Genomic DNA, 22493 nt, shown 5'->3' on the forward strand with positions numbered 1-22493 from the left:
TGACTTACCCGTCGACGAAGATCGGAAGAAATGATTTATACAATGCAAACATCCAGGCCCCGAGAAAAGATAATCCCCGACACGATGGGGAATCGAACTCAGGACCTTGCGATCTAGAAGCAGCGACGCTAACCAGTACACCACGATTTGAGTATTGCTATTTGCTGAAGGGTAACTAATTAATGGGTGCTGAATAGATTTAGAAAAAATTAACGTTACGGCTGCTACTGCTGATTAAATATTTGAAGGGACTAAATATCTAAGGTCATCAGTCTCTCATTCACTCCTAAGGAAGGAATCTGTGTATCCCGTCTGTCTGCTTCTAGTTTAGAGTACATCGGAGTACCATCAAAGTAAAGTCCTCGAATCTGTTCTTTTTTGGAAACATATGAAAATGGGGTGGGTTCAGCTCAGGACTGTATGGAGGATGATGGTCGGACAGTGAACCCCAGACATCTGACTAATGTACGTGTTGCAACGCTCCTGTGTAGTCTGACATTGTCGTGCTAACGGAGCGGGTCCTCCATGTGTGGCCGAATTCTTCCGACTCGAATCTCGATTGCGGCTCGCTGTTACTCATGAACCAACACAGTTCCGTCACACATCGCCATGTCACCCGCTACAACTGGGAGCCCTCTAACAGCAGAGGGCTGCATATATGTAGGCTTTAAGAATAAATGTGTGGGACGTTAATTCAAACTAAAAGCGTATTTCACAACTATTGCAATATTTCTATACTGAAAAATTGCCCATTACCTCCCAAAATGTTTAAAAAAAATAATGAAATTTCCTTCATAGCACTGGCTGAAATTTTCTTAAAATAAATATAAAATTTTAGCCAAATACCTAAATCGCCGGTCGGGTCTATTTGGAACGCTGTTAATCTGTATGCATAACGTTGACAGACGGGTAGTCATATATGTTCTGCTCTTACTGCTCAGTTTTATGGGCAAGTAACAACAAATTCAGAGACTTACAGTCGGAGTGCTTTGGTTGAGGTTTGATTTTTCACCTTCCGAGACGTAATGAGACGAAAAATGCAAGAAAACCGCTGCCATATTCCTTTGCTTTTTAACAGTAATGTATGTGTCAGCGAACACCCCTCAAAACCTCTGTGATTTTATTTTCATTTTTTGTCTTAAATTAAGTAGCGGTAGCAATACTACAATGGTCAGCCGGAATTTTTGAATGTTACTGAAAGAACAACGTTTTACCGAAAATATGGTTCTTAAAGATAACAGACAGTCACCTATCTTGGAAAAAGTACCTTTTGGGCGTAATTGCCATGTCACTGATAGTAACACAGACATGAAGATACAGCAACAGGCTCTTATTCCTTTTCATCACTGAAGAAAAATGATCTCTCTCTCTCTCTCTCTCTCTCTCTCTCTCTCTCTCTCTCGTACTGGTTCACTCTAATTCCGAAAGCGGTGTGGCACATGGGGGTTTCAGCGTAGGAGAAAAATAAATTTGTAAGTCACACTCAAAAATAATTCAAGACAGAGGCCACATGTGGACGTAATTTATATAAACCACAGTTCCATCCCTATTTAGGTAGGGCTGAAACTCGATCGTCGATTTCTTGTTGTCTGCGGAGAGTCACTGATTTCCTTCCGATGGTAACGATTATTAATCATTTATGGCTCTTGTTGAGAATTGAAGGAAAAACACAGCTACATAATCAGACATAGAATAAGAAAATGCAACTAATTTACCGCTCAAAAGAACAGTGGTGGGAATCTGTCAGTTATTTGTTCTCAAGTCTAACATAATGGCAGTACATCTTTCGCGACGACGTTCGTATTGCTCATCACTTACCTGTCGTAAAAGCACCGAACGTTCATCGTGTTGCCAGCGGCACTCATAAGAACTCACAATACCGTCAATTTCCTTTTAACAGACGTACTCATCATTCACATCATTATTTATGAGTATGAGTGATACCAAATATAGAGACGATAGAAACAAAAGGCATGCTCTTTCCCTTGTAAGAAACAAAACGTTGCGTCTGGAACGAAAGAGCGCTCTTTCATTAGTGAGATTTCCAATGACATGCCAGTTTCGACAAAGGGATTAATTATTAAAAAAAGTACCGTATTATGATTGAATACCACTGTGGAGCAGTAATAGGTATGCTGTGTTTTCTATGAACATTTCCACTGCCACCCACTGGGGAAAGTGGAATGTAGCGATCTAGTGACTGACTGACGAAAGCGTACCTCAATGAAAGACACGTACTGGAGGGAACCTGAGAAAGTCGTTTCTGAAACTGTAACCGAGTATAGGAACACAGCGATGTACTAAAAAAAAAGTTAATAGTTTGGAAAGTGAAGTAGAATAACTAGAAGTCTGTGAAATGTGGCCGATAGCAGGATGTTAAAAATGGATTGGATAGATGAAATCAGATATCTTCTAACAAAACAGATGATGGACATATGTTACTAGAACGAAATTAGATTTAAGTTAATACCTTCAGCTGCTGACGGGCGTTGATATATATCAACGGGGACAGGTGAAAATGTGTGCCCCGACCGGGCTCTCCTGCTTGCAGGACAGACGCTCTACCATCTTTTTATTATTGTTCTCATTTTGTTCGATTTTGTTCGTTGCATTTGTTCGGTGTAGATGTCCTATGACACCTGTTGAAGTTCAGTGTTGAGCCGTTGACTCAGTTTTTATTATTATTATTATTATTACAGAGGGCAGCTAACCCTCTGACCGAACACGCTGAGCTGTCGTGCCGGCATCCATCTGAGCCACCGAGGGCACAGAGGATAGTGCGACTGCAGGAACTATCGCGCGTAAGCCTCCCGCGAGACCCACATTCTCATCTTGTACGTCCACACACTACATTCGTAGTGTTCCACCCCAACACACTCGCTGGCCGCGGTGGCCTCGCGGTTCTAGGCGCGCAGTCCGGAACCGCGCGACTGCTACGGTCGCAGGTTCGAATCCTGCCTCGGGCATGGATGTGTGTGATGTCCTTAGGTTAGTTAGGTTTAGATAGTTCTAAGTTCTAGGGGACTGATGACCACAGCTGTTAAGTCCCATGGTGCTCAGAGCCATTTGAACCATTCGAACCCAACACACTCATTACTCGTGGAAGGCATTCTTACCAAATCCCGTAAGAGTTCGGGGAGTATGTGTGCATCCGCACATGACACGGAACACAGGAGGATGTGCTGAAAAGTAATGCTTCTGATTTTTTTTCTGTTTTCAATATCGGTTGAGGTATGACGTGTCATGCCTATTACTCAGTCGACTTTCCCGCTTCGCTGACGTAAGCTCCAACCCTCTGCCTTTGGAGGTCTCCAAACTAGCGTGTAACACAACGGTGTGTAATGGAAATATGTGTTGAATCGGAAACAGCACGCTTTAATAGAGTTTATAACCGCAGAAAACGTGCCCCGAATTGAAATCCATACCATAAATGTTGTGTATGGTGGTGTTTATATCATCAGTAATGTGAGACGTTGCGTTGTTCATGAAATGAATTCTGTGGTAAGTTCCTGTGGGACCTAACTGCTGAGGCCAGCAGTCCCTAGGCTTACACACTGCTTGGAGTGGGACAGAGTGCCGGGTGTGTGTGGCGCTGAGGCCTGGCGCGTCTTCTCGGGCCAAATACCCTCTTGCATGATATCAGATATGCATATCTTTCCAAACCTTGAATACCTTCGAGGACTTCCCACTAATAGCGATGAAGCGGTGCAAGTGGAGGCGAGGCTGGTGGCTCCGTCAACGAAATCGAACATTCCACAGTGACGGCACAAGAAACTGGTCCTCGTCGGGAGAAATGTGTTCGCCGCCGGGATGACTTATCTTTTTATATAAAAACGTGGACACGAAGAATAATGATGTTGAATGTTAATAACGTTTGTTTTATTTAAAAAGCTTTAAGACTTTTCATATAAAATATTCGGAGGCATTACTTTCAGCGCCCTCTCGCATAAGACTTTGAATGCATTTTAAATGTCGGGCTATAGTATTAGTTCTAATATCGTGTGCCTTTATTACCGTTGAACAGAGACTAGAACTCATCGATTCAGAAACAATAGCTGTACCCCAAATGGAAGTAGGAGCTGGTGTGGCTTACTTTGAATTTTTTTTAACGTCATTAGCCGAAGTAAGTGGACTTTTCCCTATCATTTTTTATCTGAAGCTTCAAATAAACTGCCGCATCAAGTGCAAAATAATTGTCTTCAAAGAGCGAAATTACTTGAGGACGTTTTTGCTGGGTCTGTCATAACATTTACTGTCCGAACGCTCAACTTCAGGGTGAAGCCAGGAATTCAGAAGAAATTCTGTTGGTATCAGTAACGTAGACCGAGCGAGGTGGCGCAGTGGTTAGACACTGGACTCGAATTCGGGAGGACGACGGTTCAATCCCGCGTCCGGCCATCCTGATTTAGGTTTTCCGTGATTTCCCTAAATCACTCCAAGGAAATGCCGGGATGGTTCCTTTCAAAGGGCACGGCCGACTTCCTTCCCCGTCCTTCCCTAATCCGATGAGACCGATGACCTCGCTGTCTCGTCTCCTTCCCCAAACCAACCAACCAACCAGTAACGTAGTTTTCTTTCATTGCAGTGACGCATGAACGCCTCTTGTCAGTAATGTAGAAGATTTCGTGGAGAATGTCTGATATGAAGAATAGCATGAGTCTGTCAATTACTACTTGAAATGTTGTCAGCACTGAATGTATTAAAGAATGGATACTCACAATCTTTCAAACGCTGGCACTGTAAATGAAAATTATGTCCTGCGGCTCCTTTCTGCAGAGTAAATCAAAGTTTAGGAAAGATGCAAGACACCACACTATTGCCTAAATGATAATTATCTAAAATCATTTAGATACTCTGCGGGCATTTATTGTATATATCAAAACAATGAAAGAAAAAGCTGAAAGAATTACATGAGAAAACCATCCGAGGCAAAGCATATTCAACTATGGCCGATAAGTTAATAAGATGATAGTTAAAGCAGACGCAAGTAATTAAACAACTTTAGAATAAATGATTTGATGCGAATTTAATGATGGAAGGAATATTTCCAGGTCAAGCAAAAGGAAAGAAGATTACAGTAATATTCAAGTTCTCCATTCGATTGTCTGATATATAAATTACGTCTAGGCACTTTATTCTAATTCATTGCCAATCATGTTATCCTTCAGGCCCTCGACACCCAACAAGACAACTAAGTTGTCGAAATAGCGCATAAAAAGAAAATGGCTCTTTGGATGCAAAACCCAAGAACTTGTAAATGTTGTCAATCATAATATCGTATATATTTTATATTATTATTGAATATCCTATGTACTGCGACACCGGTGGCTTAAACGACGGAGGCCTTGAGGAACCACATTTTTTCTCATTGAATGACAAGTTATAAAGTTAAAGATATCCAGAAAAAGAACTAATTAGAAAAACTGAGGCTAAATGAACCATTTTTAGAAGAGAGAAGCATAGAAAAAGAGTGAAAGAAATATAAAAAAAAATAAACGTGAATGAAACGGTAGAAAATATTGCTGTGTAAAGCGTTTAACACGAAGTTGAAATGAATTACTTCGTGATCAATGCCAGAAATTCCGACTCTGTTACCTTACTTCAAGTGCTTCAGATCAACAATATGAAGCACGATATGTATCGAACATCGCCCATCTCATTGTTATAAATAATTTATTGTATGTTAACAAAAGTTGCAGTGACCATGCTCTGAGCATACAAGCAAAGTTATTAGTATAGCGATTTATATCGGCTTATACGCATTGCTACACGTAAGTGAAAATAATGACAGTATCTGTAAATATTTTATTCCACTCTGGAACTTCAATTACGGTACATGTCCAACGGTTATTAACGAGAGACCACCTGTAAAGTGGCACCTATTTTTATATGGGCAATATTCTGTCATCAGAAGTGCTGCCTCTGAACTCAGTTTATACTGGAACGAACGTAAAACAGCGAAAGAGAATCCTCTCTGCTCACGCGTGCGAGCAAACGGTATTCGGTCGTGTTCGCTTCGCATTCCCTTGTGTTCCACTGGTTATCCGTCTTCAGCAGACCAGCAAAAAGGAAGTTCGCAAACTCTCCGCTTCGCCATTAGCAGTACAGCGAGCTTTGGTCTGCTATTTTGTCTGCTCTTGTTGTTGTTGACATGAAGTAGCGTGAGCGACCGAGCGGTGCGAAGGGAATGTAATGTTGCTCATAGAAGGAAACATACACTCCTGGAAATGGAAAAAAGAACACATTGACACCGGTGTGTCAGACCCACCATACTTGCTCCGGACACTGCGAGAGGGCTGTACAAGCAATGATCACACGCACGGCACAGAGGACACACCAGGAACCGAGGTGTTGGCCGTCGAATGGCGCTAGCTGCGCAGCATTTGTGCACCGCCGCCGTCAGTGTCAGCCAGTTTGCCGTGGCATACAGAGTCCATCGCAGTCTTTAACACTGGTAGCATGCCGCGACAGCGTGGACGTGAACCGTATGTGCAGTTGACGGACTTTGAGTGAGGGCGTATAGTGGGCTTGCGGGAGGCCGGGTGGACGTACCGCCGAATTGCTCAACACGTGGGGCATGAGGTCTCCACAGTACATCGATGTTGTCGCCAGTGGTCGGCGGAAGGTGCACGTGCCCGTCGACCTGGGACCGGACCGCAGCGACGCACGGATGCACGCCAAGACCGTAGGATCCTACGCAGTGCCGTAGGGGAACGCACCGCCACTTCCCAGCAAATTAGGGACACTGTTGCTCCTGGGGTATCGGCTAGGACCATTCGCAACCGTCTCCATGAAGCTGGGCTACGGTCCCGCACACCGTTAGGCCGTCTTCCGCTCACGCCCCAACATCATGTAGCCCGCCTCCAGTGGTTTCGCGACAGGCGTGAATGGAGGGACGAATGGAGACGTTTCGTCTTCAGCGATGAGAGTCGCTTCTGCCTTGGTGCCAATGATGGTCGTATGTGTGTTTGGCGCCGTGCAGGTGAGCGCCACAATCAGGACTGCATACGACCGAGGCACACAGGGCCAACACCCGGCATCATGGTGTGGGGAGCGATCTCCTACACTGGCCGTACACCTCTGGTGATCGTCGAGGGGACACTGAATAGTGCACGGTACATCCAAACCGTCATCGAACCCATCGTTCTACCATTCCTAGACCAGCAAGGGAACTTGCTGTTCCAACAGGACAATGCACGTCCGCATGTATCCCGTGCCACCCAACGTGCTCTAGAAGGTGTAAGTCAACTACCCTGGCCAGCAAGATCTCCGGATCTGTCCCCCATTGAGCATGTTTGGGACTGGATGAAGCGTCGTCTCACGCGGTCTGCACGTCCAGCACGAACGCTGGTCCAACTGAGGCCCCAGGTGGAAATGGCATGGCAAGCCGTTCCACAGGACTACATCCAGCATCTCTACGATCGTCTCCATGGGAGAATAGCAGCCTGCATTGCTGCGAAAGGTGGATATACACTGTACTAGTGCCGACATTGTGCATGCTCTGTTGCCTGTGTCTATGTGCCTGTGGTTCTGTCAGTGTGATCATGTGATGTATCTGACCCCGGGAATGTGTCAATAAAGTTTCCCCTTCCTGGGACAATGAATTCACGGTGTTCTTATTTCAATTTCCAGGAGTGTATTATGTATGCTTCTGGGTTCCAATAGAACCGCAGCACAAACGCCGAAGGAAAGGAAATAAGACTGGTAGAAAAGTACCTAAGTACTCAAAGGCCCTTCTAGGGAAGTCAGAAAGATGATACATTCATTAGATGCTTGCATCACGCGGGAACGGAGTGAATAAGCACAAGCTTTGTAATTCTTCTTATTCAAAATGTAAAGCACAATACATTTCCTTGAAAGTAAACAAGCGTGAATACCTATCTCTTGCACTTGTTAAAATTAAAAATATACGAAATACCCAATCATTCTCGTTGCCTATTTCCACGATATCTGTACAGACATGGTTGATGCATCACTGCTATGTTAAGAGATTTTTAATCATAAATAAAAATGTTTCACTCGGGATCACGTTTTCTGCCTTCTAACAAACTAGGCTACATACCAGATTTTACCAAGTAGCCTACGTGAGAGGTCATACGTATATTTCATTAATCATATTTTATTGGCATTATCTTCCTTACGTCAACTTTAATGACATCCTTGAATTTCTTGGAGTATGTCACTGCAGACATCACAAACTATTTGATATATATAGCAGCCACTGAAATGCCAAACAATCACTAACATAAATGTCTCTTGTTAATAGTAAACAGAGCGTAAGTGCTAGCCTTTCTGTAGGTTGTGTTGGCCTTCGGCAAAAATATTCTGCGTTTAAATTTTATCCTCACCTGTGAAAACGATCGAAAATTGTCAACAGGAATATGTGTGAAGTTTTGGACTAGTACTAAGGAAAGGTGAAGTTGCAAATCAGTGTTAAGTGCACTTCCTCCATGAATCTCACGTTTACGTACAAACTGAGATACATAAATCCTTCCCTTCCCACGCCATTTTGCTTACTTCGTTAAAAATAGTGCGCTCGCCAAGCAAAATAACCCTCCTTTAATATCACCGATTTTGCATCGTGTCACCAGTTTCATAGTGCTGTATCCCGTGTGCCGATTATTAGCGCCAAAAACTAATGACGCAGCGTTTCAGGCTGTTCGTTGTCTCGTGCTCCCTTCCGTTAGCGCTAGGGTAAAAGTTGTTCACAGATAAATGAAATGTGCGTATGGCCATAGCCTTCCTTTGCGTAGACCAGTCGCAAATCTTTTTAGTTAACACCACTTCGGCGACCTGTGTGTCGAAAATGATGAAATCATGATGAAGACAACGCAACACGCAGTCCCCCAACTGTGAAAATCTCCTACCCGACAGGGAATGAACCCGAGCCCCTTGCATGGCATCCTGCCGTGTTGACCCTCACCTATGGAGGCGGACTGTTCACAACGGTAGTGAACAATGGCGTTTTGTTACTAATGCGCATTCCCTTATGTTCGCTTCCATTCTCTCCAGTGTAAAGGGGGTTGACACACACAACCACACACACACACACACACACACACACACACACACACACAGACGCACGCACATGCCTGTTGTGGCATTGATATTGCCTGACCTCGGCCACCAGTTGTGATTTCACTAATAACTGGGACCGGAATCAGCAGAATGTAACCCGATAAATGTATGGGCAGTGCGAGTGTAATTTTGAGACCTTATATTAGCAAATGACCGATCAAATGATGTTCCACTTCCAAATAAAAGTCTCCTACCAACAAAACGCAAAACAAAGTTATTCATATTGCCTTACATTACTCGTCGGTCAGTAACAACACTACGTCCTTTTAGTGTCTGAAATAATGGCCGACGTCTGAGCCAAATCTGCTGTGATCACACATCTAAATGTTTCGTATGTTGTAAATTTCCTAGCTGGTTTCATTCAGGCACAATATTTTACCGAGTGCTACGAAACACTGCTGCAGTTATCGTTGAGCACTGATTAACAAATATACGCAAACACACAGCTGTTGGTCTCATATGAATGAAATTATTCCACAACATATTAAGATGTGAGTAGACAGATATGCTGCTGATTTTCTTGTCTGCTTCGAGTTATCGCCCAGGAACCTACGCACGGTGTTGGTACTTAGTTTCATGTTTCCTACTGACAAAACGAAGGAACCTTCATCCTGGATGTCCGAACTCCTAGACCTAGCCTACATAGAAAATGTTAAACGTTATCTGCCTTCTAGCAAAACATAGTTATACGAGTATATTTGTCGTCATTCAGCATTTGTGAGCATTTATTTGTTTCTTCTTTAGACTCTCTCCCCCGTGTCTTCAAGCACAAGAACACCTACAAGGATCAATTGAGGGAAATAAAATCACATTAATTATAGTGGTATTTCGTTTATATATTTCGCTATTTTTACTTTCTGTAACGAACATAAAATAATGCATTGAAGAGCTACACATCCTGAGGCTTCGCTCTACCATCGACCGAAAGCAAACTAAAAATTCTAACAAATGATCATCTATTGATTTTTGTTTCCAGAAAGATTGTAAGACATAGTCTCTCTCCTTTTTTTGTGACAAAATAGCCTTCGAGTGCGGTTTGTCAGCCTTATGAGGCACCTCACTTTTAAAAATGGAATTTACTACACGGAATTTACTCAGAATGAAAATCGTGCATGAAGTGTTTTCATTTTCTGACAGTAAAATAACATAAAAATATTCTGACGTCGACATAGGCGAATAGAGCTACAGAAGTAATTACAAACGCAGAATAATTAGGAAATATGTATGGACAATAGTTCATCACAGATACTTGACTACCCACATGTAACAAGCAGTTTTAACCTTTTCGTTCATCCTACTCTCGTTCCAATACGTAGCGTCTCAAGTCACAATCAGTATATTTTCTTCAACTACGAAAGACGCTAATTAACCAATCATCGTGGAAACAGCGGGCGCAATATTTTAAGTGCATCTGATCAATTTATTTTTATCAGTGACGAACCATGCATTTGTGTCTACGAAGCTGCCATACTCAGAAAACTGCTAATGTGTGTTCCTCGGGAATCGTCGCAGCAATTTCGCTTCTGAGAACATTGTTCAAAACACAAGAAGTACATGTTGATATCGAGTAATATTACGGTGATATGGAGAAAGAGCAATGCTGCTGAGTGGAGTAAATCCAACATCATTACCTTAGTAAAACATGGAAGTCAGATATAACTGACAATGCCTTTTCTCAACAAATCCAAACTCTGTTATTCAAATCGCTCTTGACTGTTTCACATTTTCTTAGAAAAACGTTGTTAAAATACAGAAAACCTCGTTATAAATACTTTCAAGGTGTTAGCTACCTCAAACAGACCCGTAAAATATTCTTTTGTGATCAAGACTAACGTTCCCCGTTCCGTGTGTAAATTGTGCAGCAGCGGCTGTAACACATAGCAAAATGGAGCTTAAAACCCGGCTATATGCAGCAAAGTACTGTTACAAAGCACCTGCAAGAAACAGGGACATGTTTCATTTATTGCTTCCAACACGACCCTGCAGCAACGGTAGAAAACACATAAAAGTGAGTTGCGCTTATCCACCGTGGCGCTGAATACCACACGACATCACCGTAAAAACAGCTAGCTAACGTTTTTCCTACGTTAAAATGGATAAGTTAATATACGCTTTTAGTTACTGTGATGCGAGCAGAGAATCAAGAGTATCTTCTCACTCTTTATTTTAGGACTCGGAGTTATCTGATATTGAGTGTTAGAAAACATTCGGAGAAAATAAAATAGGCACAGAGCACACATCCTTTCTATTTCGTTTCGTTTACAGACGCTGTGCACAGATGCTCTTCACTGATTTTCTTCGCTTGCTTGCGGTGTCTTAAGGAAAAGTTAAATGTTTTCTACGAGCTATAGTAACAGCTGGTGCGATATGCTACATAAATATTTGTTTATAAATAATTATGAGGATTATCTTGACAGGGCACCTACTTATCGCACCGTATGATGAACACTTCGTCTAAACAACGAGACAACGACTTTTCATTAATGTCTATTGATTTGCTTTGGATGTTTAAGTAAAGCAGTTATTGACCGGACACAATATTCTTTAGGATACCTTGCGACTACGAAACGGGTTACACGACCCACTGTGTAACAAAGGCTTGTCAGTGGTGATACCCTCGCTACTTAAGAATTCCTATAACCAACGTTTCATTCAGGTGTCATCAATAATGTTATCAAACGTTGAAAAAAGACTATTCTTCACGCTACATATTTTGTCAACGGATGACATATTGAGGACAGACATTCCTATATGATGAGATCAGTATTGTGAGACAGCTACCTATTGCTAAATTACTCCCATAAATATACGGAGACGCATCTGGTGATAAACTCACTGCCCTAAACCTGTTATATCAATAAAATTTCTAAATATTTCATCAGTTTGGTGACCGGCGGCAGTTTCATAGCATAGTTTTATTATTGTTGGGAGACCACAACTATTTTCTCACAGCGCCATTTGCATTCACAGGGTGCGGCAGAAACAATGACCTGTTTTAAATTGCGCGCCATTGTTGAATACGGCTTCCTAAAAAGTTGAGTTGGCATCAAGGCGCAGCGCGGTTCAGAACACTACGTCATAATGAACCGTTGCTCAAACGTACATAGTACGATCGCAGTTGAAAAGTTTTTCAAATGTATAGCAGAGTCGTAGAACGCAGCTTTTGTTTCGGCAACATTCTGGTATTAGTCGTTATCAAAAGTCCAGCGCGATCAGTTAGTCGGCATTCGCAAATCCCGGAAATAAGTCTACGATGGCTGTTGCATGTGATATTACTTGGCATCACAAGCTCCGAGTGGTGCAACAACCATAGCCCAGAGATCAGCAAGCACGTCACATGTTTTGCACACAGGATATAAGCCATATCACAAAGTAACTTTTGTGCTACGAAGCGTCCATATTTTTTAAAAGAACGAAGGAGGTGGCACTGCCACAGTAACGTCAGAGTGATATTATTATTATTATTATGTTGCCACTGTTCGCCATGTAGGAAATGCGACGCAAGAATGTTCATAATAGTAAAGTCGTTGTAGTTCCGACGGTGCGTTACATCACATAGCTAGAACATTCATGGCAGCCTTAGGCAAAATGTCTCCAGAACGTCTTGTTTTCCGCTTTGGCCACACATGATTCGCTTTGTGACTTTTTTCTGTGGGTATTTTTGAAATCTAAAGTGTATGCTGACAAGCCAAAATCTATTGAGGACTAGAAGAAGAATAATCACACAAAAATTTTTTTGACACTTTTAGCAAGGTTATCGGGCAGCGTATTAGTAATGATGAAGCTGGGGAGAGAGAATCTGCAGGTTGGATCTGTTCGTTTGTATTAATTTATTCCGGAAGAAGTTCACAAAGTTTTGACAGATCATTAGCTGTGTTTCACGTTCCCTCGCGTCTTCCATTTATGTGTCGTTCTTTCACACCAGCTGTCTCGGTCTGTTGTGTGTTATTTACTTGATGCTAAACATGACCAAACGACACGAAAATTTCCATTTAAAAAATAGCCATAAAGACTGTGTGGAAACGAAAAATACTTAATTTTGGGACACGTCAAGGAAAAGACATAATGAAACGAGTCTGGCGTAAAAAACAGACTAATAAAGCTACACGAGTTTTCTTCATTTTCATTAATTTTTCCTATTTTTCGTGAAATGACAAATGTAATTCTTTCTTTATGTCTGAGCGATAATTTTGCAGCTGTCATTATTAAATACTATCTCATTAACGTTTTCAGCTTACTTATATCTAAATAGCTTGGAAATAAACTGCGCTTATTTTGTACCTTTATGCCACGACGATTTACAAGTCTCCTTGTTCGAAGTCAGATCTGCAAAAAGCATATGTCATTTTCCTATAGTAACTTACATCTTCTACAATTTTTGTATCCTGTATGGTTCTCCTCCAGATTACAAAAATTTGGACAATAAAAAAGAAATGATGCACGTTCATCATGATTTAAACAGGGCCACGATATCATTTCAAGTACATTCTCGAGTTTGCTTGACAGTCGATATACTAAAAGAAGAATCTACACTTTACTGCGAAGCTTTTTTGCAGTCAGTGTGAATTAGCATTAGCAATGCTTAGAGTGCCTTAACATTCATCTTTAAAATACAGTTTCCATGACAGCATTTTGGGAGACGTCTCCACAAACAGCGAATGCTATCTGAAAGACTAGACTTTTCAAAAGCAACTCCTGGTTAATAAGCACTTCACGTCTCCAGTTTTAAGGTGAAGGTGACATGTATGGCTGACCAAATGGAAAAAGAAATATCTGTCACAATGCACTAAGTAAGTAAGAAAAACATAATAATGGTACACATATTATATAAAATATCCCTTTCTACCCAAAAATTAAAACGTTACCGCAACAAATAATACTTTATCCTTAAGGCCAGCTCCCTGATGGCTTCTCTGCTACGGCAGATGTATTGTGTTCCCTTTTTTCGTTTTAAGTTTCTTAAAAATTAAGAACATACATCGGAAGTCGGTGTCATTCGCGGATGGATCATATTTCATTAAAATCAAAGATTACAATTTATAGGACTGCGAATTTCATTTCGTAACATTGGATTTTCTGATTTTATATTTGATTACGAACAAATTTATGTTCGACTCACGAGACATTGACAAATGATAAGCTGCCGAGATAGTGAGTCTCATATAATGCTTTGCAGTACAATGATAGTGACAACAGCTGCCTCGATAGCCAATGAACGCTACATTTCGCGAAAATACATTTATTTACACATCCGTATGAGTCGTGTATTTTAGCTGTTTAATAAATGTATGAAAAGGTAGAGTACTATAAATGTTTGGCTGAGCTAAAGTCTAAAAACTAAATAGCTGAAACAGTAGCAAATTTTTTCCCTTCGTTTGAATTTAAGATTTTACTCTACATAACAAGGTTTTACGCAACAAAATTCTAAATTCTAAATGACTAATGTCAGTAACACATGTGACCTACAGACACTAATTATCACGAAGAGCTTAAATGTATCCTGCGAAGTAACATTGCGTTATCCAACGATACAATAGACCACATTTTTAGACTTGAATTACAGTTGTCAGCTTATTTAAAAACATTGAGTTACTGCAAAATAAACTTCGTTATAGTCACTTGTTTTCCTTAATTAATGATTGTGTTACTTCTAGGGTAAAATACGGTAATATATATTGTATTTTGGAACCATTTTTGGGACAGCTACTTACAAAGAAATTTAGTTTATTTCACACCGTTTTCGAGCACCGCGAATTCATCCTCAGGCTGGTATAAACACATTGTCCGAGGGATAAGAAGATTAACTGGCCTATAGTACGAAAACTCATTTAAAAATAAACTTTAAATAGGTCAAATTCAATCTGAAATATCAAAGGTCAAAAACGTTAATCTACCAGTGAAAAAGGTACGAGAATGAATGCGCACAACTTTGAAAACAGACACTGTCCTTTTTTTTTTTTTTTTTTTACGCAGTTGCTTCTAGCTGTCTACTTCATCCCGCATTACGGCATACAGAAAGCTATGGATTTATGATACGATTTATTCGAACAGCAGTATCAGGCAAAATACGTGCTATCTCTATGCAAATGGGAACGGTAAGGAGACTGAATTTCTGTTGCTTCTGACAGGCAAAGTTCCACGTCCAATTCACAATAAAGGAACTCTAACAACAAATTTTTTTTATGGCTCTATGTACGTGACATGTATACACGGCTGTTCTGGAATACAGCCGATCCGATAATAACTAACATCCTGTTGTTTAGGACAAGATATGGAAGTAGAGAGTCCGCTGAAATTATTAAGCTGATTTTGTTTTGATATTTTGTGATTTCCATTTTGTGACACTGGTACTCGATTCCTGTTTGGAAATAGTACTACTTGTTATATTTTCAGAGTTTCTGTCAAGGAAAAATAATGCAGAACATTTGGAATCGCTCGGGTGCATGACACTAGGTTAAAACAACAGGCAACATTCATAGAGCGGACATGAAGCACAGAAATTTGTGCATTTTGTTATACGGAAACGTATTACTTAACGAAAGCGAGAGACTGAAAGACGTTAAAATATAAGACTGAAACGAGTCAACAGTGTTCCTGAAAGTAACGTCTGAATTACAGCGAGGAAACCATTGACAAATTTACACGTCATTCGTGGTGGTTCCGCTGAAATACGTTTCATGTCGGCATTAACAATAAAAGGGAGTGGTTGTATTCATGACACTAGAAAAATAAACACGGTTTCAAAACCATTGTGATATCTAACAGACAGGCTGGATCGTACACGACACAGAATACAAATGGTCCTGTACGAATCGGTGGCTGAAGCACCACGCATTCATTTACGAAGTAAAACGAGCTTTCCAAAGGATTAAGGATATTAGGTGTCTATTAGGAGTAATATTCAAGGGAGCGTAAAAGTACGGAGATACATGCAAAACAAATCACGAAATTAACATTAGGAACGAAGCGAGCACTAGAAGAATTTCATTTGTACTCCCTGACGGGTGAAGAAGCAGTTTTAAGCATGTTCCAAAATAATCCACGGAAACTGTGATACAGATATGGTCTTAAGCGAGCTACAGAACGTGATAAGTGCATTTATGGAATTTGTAACTGGCAAATTCTGTTTATTTGTACAAAAAAAAGTCGGTCGAAACCTTTCCGGATAATCAGTGAAGTAATAGCGTCGTTGTCCTGACGTGACATTTCGGTCAGTTTCTAATTCGTCATTATGCAGCACCAGATGCTGAGTAGCAGCTAAACCGTAGAACGTCGTAACATCACAGAGGTGTTTTTCGGTGTATAAACAGGTTAGATAAAATCTCACAACACAGGAACTTGTTGGAGAGTTACGGGTCGAGCGAATTGAGCACTCCACGACAATAGAACTTCCGAAAATCATCACTAAAGATTCCAAAATACGTTGAGACAACTTACCTTGAAAAGGGTATCCCGTAAAGTAGGGTGCCATGTTGAGGGTGGAAACCGCCATGTGGTCGTGCTGTGAGTAGTGCGTGCCAACAGCTGAGGTGTCGAGGTCGCCGCCCTTGCTACGTCCCAGTCGTGGTCGGTGGTCGGTGGTCGGTCGTCTGTCGCCTGTGCGCCGCGGTCGTGGAGAACTCCCTCACCTGTCTTACCTCGCGCAGAGGCCCAACTGAGCCCCCAGCCCGCGTCCGCAAGCCGGGGAGCCTGCGCCAGGCTGCGGCCACGCCTCTCGCCCACGCACGCGCCCTCCGAAGCCCCGCCCCTCTCTCCCATTGGCCAGGGGGCGGGGCGACGCCCACGCATGCTCCCAGGGTGCTCGCAGCCGTTTCGCACAGCTGATTACGTTCATTGCCCAGACGCCCTCCCGTCAGTGGAGGGGAGGCGCCTGCTTGAGCAACTGTATCGCGGGAGGCCGTGCTTCCAGCTGCTTGCTGCCTGCATGAAAACGTTCCGGGGACACCACGGGAGAGAAAAAACACGCCTTTTCCCCAGCTGTTGCCTCTGTGGCATATATGAAATGGTTATTAGTTTTTTAGTGTTTTGTAGACACTGAAATGTAGAATAAATTTGCTGGGCTTCGACCTCGCACAGCGATCAACAAGTTCGTACGTTATGCGTTTGTTGTTGTAATCTTCAGTCTGAAGACTGGATGGACGCAACTCGCCATGCTAGTGCACAGTCCTCTTCAGCTCCGAATAACTGCTACAAATTTCACCCATTTAAGCCTCCTTCCTGTATTCATGCCTTGGTCTCCCTCTAACATTTTTACCACCCTAACTTCCTGCAGTTTCCAGATCAAAGATTCCTTGATGTCTCAGGATACATACTATAAACCTCTACCTTCCTTTGTTCATATTGTGCCATAATTTTCTCTGTATCCCCAATTCGATCCAGTACCTCCTCATTAGTTACTCAGTTTACCCGTTTAATCTTCACATTCTTCTGTAGCACCACATTGCAAAAACTTCTATTCTCTTCTCGTCTGAAGTGCTTAACGCCCACGTTTCACTTTCGTGCGTGGCTAATCTCCATACAAATACAAGGTTGTGCTCAAATGTAACGCCTCCGGTTTTTTTATGTGAAGACTCTTAAAGGTTTTTTAATGGAACAAAGGTTATTAACATTCTACATCATTATTCTTCATGTACAAGTATTTATTTCTGAACATAGTCATTCTGGCGACAAACACAATTCTCCCAACGAGAAACCTGTTTGTTGACAAAGTCACTGTAGAACGTTTGACTTTGCTGACGGAGCCACAACGTCATCTCTTCTCTTACCGCGTCATCAGAATCTTTTTTTGGAAACATGTGAAAATGGATAGGGCCAAGTCAGAGTTGTATGGAGGATGATCGATGACAATGAACCCAAGGCGTCGGACTGTTCCAGATGTCGCAGTGCTCGTGTGTGGTCTAGCATTTTCATGGTCCGTATGCGGACAGACGCTTCACATTCGAAACAAGATTACAGCTGACTGTTTTTCACGCACCGACATCGTTACGTTACCCACTGCAATTCGGAGCCCTCTAGCGGAAGAGGCTTCTAGATAGTTATGTAGACCTGAAAAATTAAGATGTAGAATATTATAAACAATTGTTTTATTTAAAAAGCTTTAAGAGTTTTCACGCAATAAATTCGAAGACATTACTTTTCAGCACGCCCAAGTATTTTCAGAAAAGACTTTCTAACACTCAAATTTATATTAGATGTTAACGAATTCTTCTTTTTCAGAAATGCTTTCTATTGCTATAGCTGACCTGCATGTTATATCTCCTAAGTACTTAGTCCACCATTAGTTAATTTCTGCCCAAGTACCAAAACTCATCTACTACTTTTAGTGTCTAATTTTCTAATCTAATCTCTTCAGCATCGTCTGATTTGGTTCAACTACAGTCCATTACTTCTGTTTTAATTTTGCCACTTTTCATCTTACAATCTCTTTTCACGATACTATCCGTTCCACTCAACGAGTTCTCCAACGTTTTTGCTGTCTCTGACAGAATTACAATCTCATCGGCAACCTCAAAGTTTTTGCCTTTTACCCCGGAACTTTAATTTCCTTTCCATATTTCCCTTGGCTTTCGTTACAACTGTACAGATGTCTCAGTCCCTTCTCAACCACTGGTTCCCCTCCATGCCCTACGACTCTTGCAACTGCCGTCTGATTTCTGTGCAAATTGTAAATAAACTTTCGCTCACTGCATTTTCTCTCTGCTAACTTCAGAATTCCAAGAAGTGTATTCCAGTTAACACTGTCAAAAGCTTTCTGTAATTCTACAATTACTACAAACGTCGGATTACCTTCCTTTAACCTATATAGTAGAATAAGACGTAGGGTCATTATTGCCTCATGTGTTCCAACATTTCTGTAGAAATGAAACTGATCTTGTCGGATGTCGGCTTCTATCAGTTTTTCTATTGGTCTGTTTTGAAAATTTGCGGTAAGCTCTTATGGGACCAAACTGCTAAGGACATCGGTCTCTTAGCTTACGCACTACCCTTCTAGCTTACACTAAGGACAACACACACGCCCATGCCCGAGGGAGGACTCGAACCTCCGACGGGGGAAGCCGCGCGCATCGTGACAAGACGCCACAAGACCGCGCGGCTATCCCGGGCGGCTATTCTTCTGTAAATATTCCGTGTTAGTATTTTGCGAGCGTGACTTATCAAGATGATAATTTTCACATCTGTCAGCAAATGCCTTTCGTATTTAAATATTATCCCGAAACGCGGTGTTCCCATGTTACTTGTTAAAAGAAATGAGGTAACACGGAGAGTGATGGGCTGATTTAGAATAAGCGCATTCCATCGACGAATGGGGTAGCTGACAAAATCCACGTTCTACCGATACATGAATATTGCTCGTCTACCGGTCGTACAGTATAGGACTGACGGAGGAAGCTAATCGAAAGAAGAGCCGCGCACTTCGTCGCAGGTTTGCTTAGAAAGCACGAAAGCGTCGTGAAGGTGTTGATCCAAGTGCAGTTCCAGACGTTATCTGATAGACGTTTACTGTTAAAATGTGCTAAGCGTCTTTTCCTAGAAGTGTGAACCGATATATTGCTTCCCTCTACGCATATCATCGTATACAACGACGGCAAAATTAGAGAGATTCGAGCCAGCACCGATGCTTATCAGCAATCATTCTTCCGACGCACTACTTGCCACCGGATCGGAAAGTGAGAAACGACACTGGTACACAAATTACCCTCCGCCGCAAATCGTACGGTGAGGCTACTTAGTACAGATCTTCTCTTCTTCTTTCAAAAAGCTAAGCCTTATTTCTGCAACCACAGCTTCCTCTCATCAGCAGTCCCCTACATCTGAATGTACTAACGACATCCCTATCTACTAATTGTATTTTTTGAATATTATGTTCTCGGTAGGCCTCTCGTTTTATTTCCTACGATCTTGTTTTCGAAGATTTTTTTGCAGCAGAATATCATGTCTAATTAAAGAGTTCAACTTGTTTTGCTTTGCTGTAGCCTATAACTTTCAGTAGTCTATTACTTACTGCAGAAATATCTTATTCGTTTTTCTGTTAGTCCAGCTATTTCTTGCAATTCTCCTCCAAATCCACATTCACGCAGCTAGGGAGTGATCTTTTTCCTGCTTTGTTAACATCTAGGTTTTCGTACTTCAGGACACCCCATACAAAGTTCCCTACAAACCTTTTCTTGGTGGGGGCGCTTATGTGCTTGTTCAGCAGAAGATTCTTATTTCGCAAGACCCTCTTGATTAGTGCCACTTTTTTCTTTATTTTCTTGAGACATGTATTGTTGTCCTCCAAATTGCTACCTAAATAGTAAAATTCGGTTACTTCCTTCAGTATAGATGTAAAATTCTTAAATACAATGTCCCTTATCTGACGTATGTGGAACAGCTGTTTTTAAATGATCATTAATCTTGCACATTTTCTTCCATATCTGCATATCGTACATAAATTATCCATAAATTATTCCAGCAAATGCGCGTATGAAACATCCGCCTACAGGCAAATACATCCACAAACAAAAATAACTTTCAGAATTTCATAGAATCCTGTCTGCTTCTAGAGAAACTGCAGTTTTAAGTAACTTTTTATCTTTAAAGAAATAATAGCAATGTTTCTAAATGAATTATATTTACGCGGTAATCAAAATGACGACAAAGCAGGTTTCTGTATTTTCGAGTTGTTGGTTCAAAATGTTGTTAAAAATACTGTTACACACGTCAAACCGCAAGGTAAACTTTAACTGTTCCTCCTAGTGGCGCATTGGAAACAATGCGTTTCCAACAAGCATGATCAACACTAGTTCATTAATTTATGTTTACAAATATTCCAAACAGTTTTATGATTTATCCTTATTTTCCTACCCAGTACGACTCCTCTCTTCCGTCTATAAACGCTATTAGTCGTTTGACACCCACTGCTTGGTAAAGGCTTTACATAAGGGGCGGCCCGCATTTATGCACAGGCTGTACAGGCCGAACCCTGGGAGCCCACTCTAGAAAGTGCCCATATCACAAACATTTGAAATAAATAAATATCTTAATTCCAGCACTGTGGCGGGGACCTTTATGTGGAGCACATAGCTGTAATTACTTTTCAAGCGTTTTTCCGTAGAATTTATCAGTGGACAGTTCGGAATTAAGTCAACGTTGACCTCTTAAAAGCCATGCATCTGTGAGTCAAATTTCCAGTGGAGCACGACCTGACGCGTGGCCCTTCAGAGAACAAATCGCCAAGATTTTTTTAAAAGAAGAATGGTTAACGGTATTTTCTCAATTTCAATTAAATTTGATTTCCGATATAGTCAATTTCTTCCATACGTTATTTCATTCAAACCATGAACCATAAAATTTCATTTTGCCAGATGCCAATCCATGAGCTCTTGAAGCTGAGGAAAAAAATTTCAGATAACTATCCTTCGTTAACGAAATATTGTTCGGAACATACAACATATCATAAGATTCGTAGTGTGTGACTGACTGTTCGTTTTAATTGCGGGTTGCCTCCAGCAGGAGAAATAAAACTCTGGCCGTTTGTACCGTCTTTGGCATTTTATCTCCCATCTAACTTTCTAGCCTATACGATATTCTTCGCGTTTGCCTTTATTTGTATATGATCTTGACACACTCAGCTGCCAGATTTCAGTCTATTACGAGTCTTTCAATACGACAAGCTCGTAGAGTATAATAGAAATTGCAGAATTAATCGTCTCGTTCGAGCTCATGGACTGGTTTTAACTGTATGTATACCGATGGATCCAAAATTTCCCAAGACAAGTATACTGAATGTGATTTTCTGTGCCTGTTGATATAGTATAGTACAGTTTACAAACTATCTAAAGGCGTTTCAATTTTTACGACGGAAACAGAGGCAGTTTTGGAATCGCTCAAGTTTGTACCTTCAAGTACTTTCTCAAAGATATTAATCGTTACGACTCCCAGGGTGTTCTTAAAAATATTCCAGGTCTGAGATAGAATAAAACAACCAGTCGTTGTATGCTGAATGTGGTACTGCAGTATGTTCAAAGTAAACGGTGAGGGGCGGACTGTCTATCTGCTTAGGTTGTATTCCCACGCTGGCAACCTCTGTAATGAGGTAATTGACGAATTAGCGAAGCAAACTGCATCTATACGCACTGTCTTTAATTTGAAATTGTCGTTTACAGATTACTTACGTGGGGGCCAAGAGCCAGAAAGTCATCACTGGCGCGATATGTGGGACGTGTCCCAACAAACGGAAGGTGGTTATTGTGCGGCATTAAAACCTCAAAATTCCTCCAAGGCCGTGGTTTACACATTTGGACTGATGAACGATTTCCACCATCATTCGCTCCTACTTTAACCTCACCTCTTTTCATCTCTTACATTTACATAGAAGCAACATTTACTGTTCTTCTACATGCGAGTGTGATTTTGAACTGGGAGCTAATGTAAAA

At 41.4% G+C, this 22493-nt stretch overlaps 1 protein-coding gene across 2 annotated transcripts in view; it reads right to left on the reverse strand.

The window, feature by feature from the left end:
* Positions 1–16716, reverse strand: part of LOC126336870 (protein gooseberry-like) — a 214463-nt gene extending 197747 nt beyond the window's left edge. For both annotated transcript variants that reach the window (XM_050000976.1, XM_050000978.1), the window contains exon 1: positions 16516–16716. In XM_050000976.1, the coding sequence (XP_049856933.1) occupies positions 16516–16570 (55 nt within the window). In that variant the 5' untranslated portion in view covers positions 16571–16716. The remainder of the gene's footprint in view (positions 1–16515) is intronic.
* Between the last annotated feature and the right edge of the window lie 5777 nt (positions 16717–22493).

This window comes from Schistocerca gregaria, chromosome 2, assembly GCF_023897955.1.
Source record: "Schistocerca gregaria isolate iqSchGreg1 chromosome 2, iqSchGreg1.2, whole genome shotgun sequence".
NCBI lineage: Eukaryota > Metazoa > Arthropoda > Insecta > Orthoptera > Acrididae > Schistocerca > Schistocerca gregaria.